The sequence below is a fragment of the Trypanosoma cruzi genome, genomic scaffold, assembly GCF_000209065.1.
Source record: "Trypanosoma cruzi strain CL Brener 1047053517005 genomic scaffold, whole genome shotgun sequence".
Taxonomy (NCBI): Eukaryota; Euglenozoa; class Kinetoplastea; order Trypanosomatida; family Trypanosomatidae; genus Trypanosoma; species Trypanosoma cruzi.
In genome coordinates this window covers 19,483-22,217 of record NW_001849146.1, presented here as the reverse complement: position 1 = coordinate 22,217, position 2,735 = coordinate 19,483, and the positions used below count along the sequence as shown (strand labels likewise).

The 2,735-nt window shown below is 52.5% G+C and overlaps 1 protein-coding gene and 1 pseudogene across 1 annotated transcript, besides 3 other annotated features; both read left to right on the top strand.

Moving 5' to 3' along the window:
* Positions 1-548: a sequence feature (areas not merged during assembly with more than two copies in the genome that could not be assigned to a particular haplotype).
* Positions 1-1,374, top strand: Tc00.1047053510985.20 (annotated as a pseudogene).
* Positions 549-725: a sequence feature (haploid, Esmeraldo-like haplotype).
* Positions 726-2,735: a sequence feature (areas not merged during assembly with more than two copies in the genome that could not be assigned to a particular haplotype).
* On the top strand, positions 2,252-2,735 carry Tc00.1047053510985.10 (trans-sialidase, putative; the record flags this gene model as incomplete). Its single annotated transcript, XM_797695.1, has 1 exon — positions 2,252-2,735. A coding segment is annotated over one exon (484 nt), but the record flags the coding sequence as incomplete, so codon positions are not given.

Here is a 2,735-nt window from a genome sequence, read left to right as displayed (position 1 = left end):
GTGTTGAGAACTCCCAGTGGCTGCCCAGAGTGTTGGTGGAAGTACGACGTACGTGTTTGACAAGACCACCCAAACGGTGTCGGAATACAGGGGCAATACAACGTCCAAGAGAGTTTTGTATGGCTTGTGGCGGCGTGGGATGAAGGGGTATATCATCTAGGATGTGAGAGAGGAAGGAACAGCGCCAGCGAAAGGTTTTGCGTTTTTTGATAAATGGGGCATGATTGTGGTGTCCTCCCTAGCGGTTAGGAACTATGGTGAATGGGTGAGGCAAGTAAAAGCCGCGCGAATCATCGTGGATTGTCCCGACAAGAACGATGTGAGAGCGATGTCTGCATGGATAACGCGTGATGAGACCAAAGAGAAGCAAGCGGAATACTGGAAAGAGGTCAAAAAACACATGTATCTTTTGGGACCGATTCCACGTCACGTCTTTGATGAGGAATCTTTTACGGAACGCCGTGGAGCGGTGAAGTTTGCATTGGAATTGACCAACGACGTAACTGTGAAAGAGTACTTTCCACGGGGAGGTGAGTCGCCACGGTATTCTGAGGACCCGTCCCACAAGCCTGTGAAAATTGTTCGGGAAATATACGAAGGCGGCGAGAGCCTTTTCGATGCACCGATGTGTGATTACCTCAAGGAACAAACATTGGGACGCTTCCGGAGTGCAGCAGAGTACAGTAGCCTCTGAAAGCAGATATTGGCGCCGAAGGAAATTATTTTGCCACTATTTTTTGAATGTTTTGCGTTGAACTCATTCGCGGAGGGTGCCTTTGTCAAGATACTAGCGACGGAACCCACGGAGCTGGAGCCGCCAACAGGACGTCAAGCAAAGCCCTACGTTTTGAAGTTGAGTCCTGGATTGCTTCCCAAGGGAGATGAAGGTTTGGTACCGAGTGAAGATGGAAAAAAAAAGGGAAAACGGCCCGCAAAATAAAGTATCGGCTGCTGTGCATACCGGGGGTTGCAAGCTTTCTGCTGGTGGACGTTTCTTTTCTTTGTGAAGTCAAATCCAATGACGCTGGTTGGGCTGCGGATGACTATGGCGTGTCGACAGCACAAGAACGCCAGCACTGTGTGGCAGTTCGCTGAGCGCCTGGCGGCGTATTTTAATGGCTGGGAGGAATTGTCCCGAGACATGTTGTGGGAGATTATTTATGTGCAGCACCAAAGACTGCATGCCGATGAATGACTGGCAGAGATGTGATGTTGTCCACCCCGAGAGTGTGAGCGACGCGGAAGGCCGTGAAATGGCGGTGTTTTGGAAGGAAAAGGTACGCCAGTACCAAGTGTCAGTGCCATGCGGGGAATTTGGAAGAGACGAAGCTCTCCGAAGTGCGGAATAGCCACCGAAATGGGAAAACAAGTTAGGGAGGGAATGAAAGGGGGCAGTTTTGATTTCTGGTAAAAAAATTGTGGCATTTATATATTTTTGGATACTTGTGTGTGTGCATACGGGGCACAGTTGGAGAATTGCCCCGGTATGAGGGAGACATTGTGGCTGGCGTCATCGCGGGATGACTGCATTTTCCATTTTGTTCTGTTGTGTTCTAGGGTCCATCACTAACGGAAGCATCTTAAAGGGATGGAGGGCGAATAGCTTCTATGGGGGAAACGGTGCGCCACGTTGTGACTGCATGGAGTGAGGTGCCGCGTCGTGGATGGATGAGGATTCGCTTCCGCGCGTGGCTCTTTGGATGATTGCCTGCTCGGTGTGCGTTGTGTGTTGGCTGCGTGGAGTGGCCGCATGCTCACGGGCCGTGTGGATCGTGAGTGCCTCCTGACGACATCCATTCATCTTTATTTTTCTTTCTGTCTGTCTGTCTTTCCTTGTTGGGTGTGAGGCGTGTTACACCGCGGTAGGGCTGGCCCGCACACACCGACGGCCCGCCGTGACGCCTGTGATGGCCGGTGCGTGGCGCTGGTGTTTTGCGGAGCGAGTGGGTGCGGTGTCTGCGAGAGGGTCGGTGCTCTCCTCGCGCCTCGCGTGTGTGTTGCTCTTTTCTGTGGGCGATGTTTCTTCATGTCGTCCCTTCCGGATTGCCTTGTGTCCCGCTCTCCGCATGGGTGCTCTGCTCCCCACTGACTTGTCAGCTGTATTGCCGCCGCTGTTGCTGTCGTTGTCCTTACCGCATGCACACAGACACACGCTAGGAAAGAAGGAAGACAAGCGATAATTACCACTGTGGAATTCTAGGGCACTGAAAGGACCAACAACAGCACACACAGTTGACCCACACATATTTACATGCTCTCACGTGTTGCTGCAGTCAAGGCACCCCGCACACACAACCGTCGCTGCGTGACCGGATCCAGCGGAAGGAGGAGGGAGGGAAGAGAGAGTGAGCCGCCGAGGCCCAACATGTCGCGGCGTGTGTTTACTTCCGCGGTGCTGCTTCTTCTTTTCGTGATGACGTGCTGTGGGATTGGTGGAGCTGCTTCTGCTGGGGGGAGTAATTTAAAGAAGGCAGTTGATGCGTTGAGGGGGATTGGATGGGAAAAGCTTGACAACTGGGAGGATGTTTCTGGCGCTGGTGGTAAATATGGCTCGCTTCGTGGTCCCAGTCTCGTTGATCTGCAGGGTCATGTATTTGCTATTGCTGAAGTCCATTGCAGGGATGGAGGCGAATGCAGCGACGTCAGCTTTACTGGGATTGCGTCAAAGTACCTTGATTTAAGTGGTGTTGCTGATCCAACGGAGATCTTGACGGCAGATGCGAGTATCTTTGGCG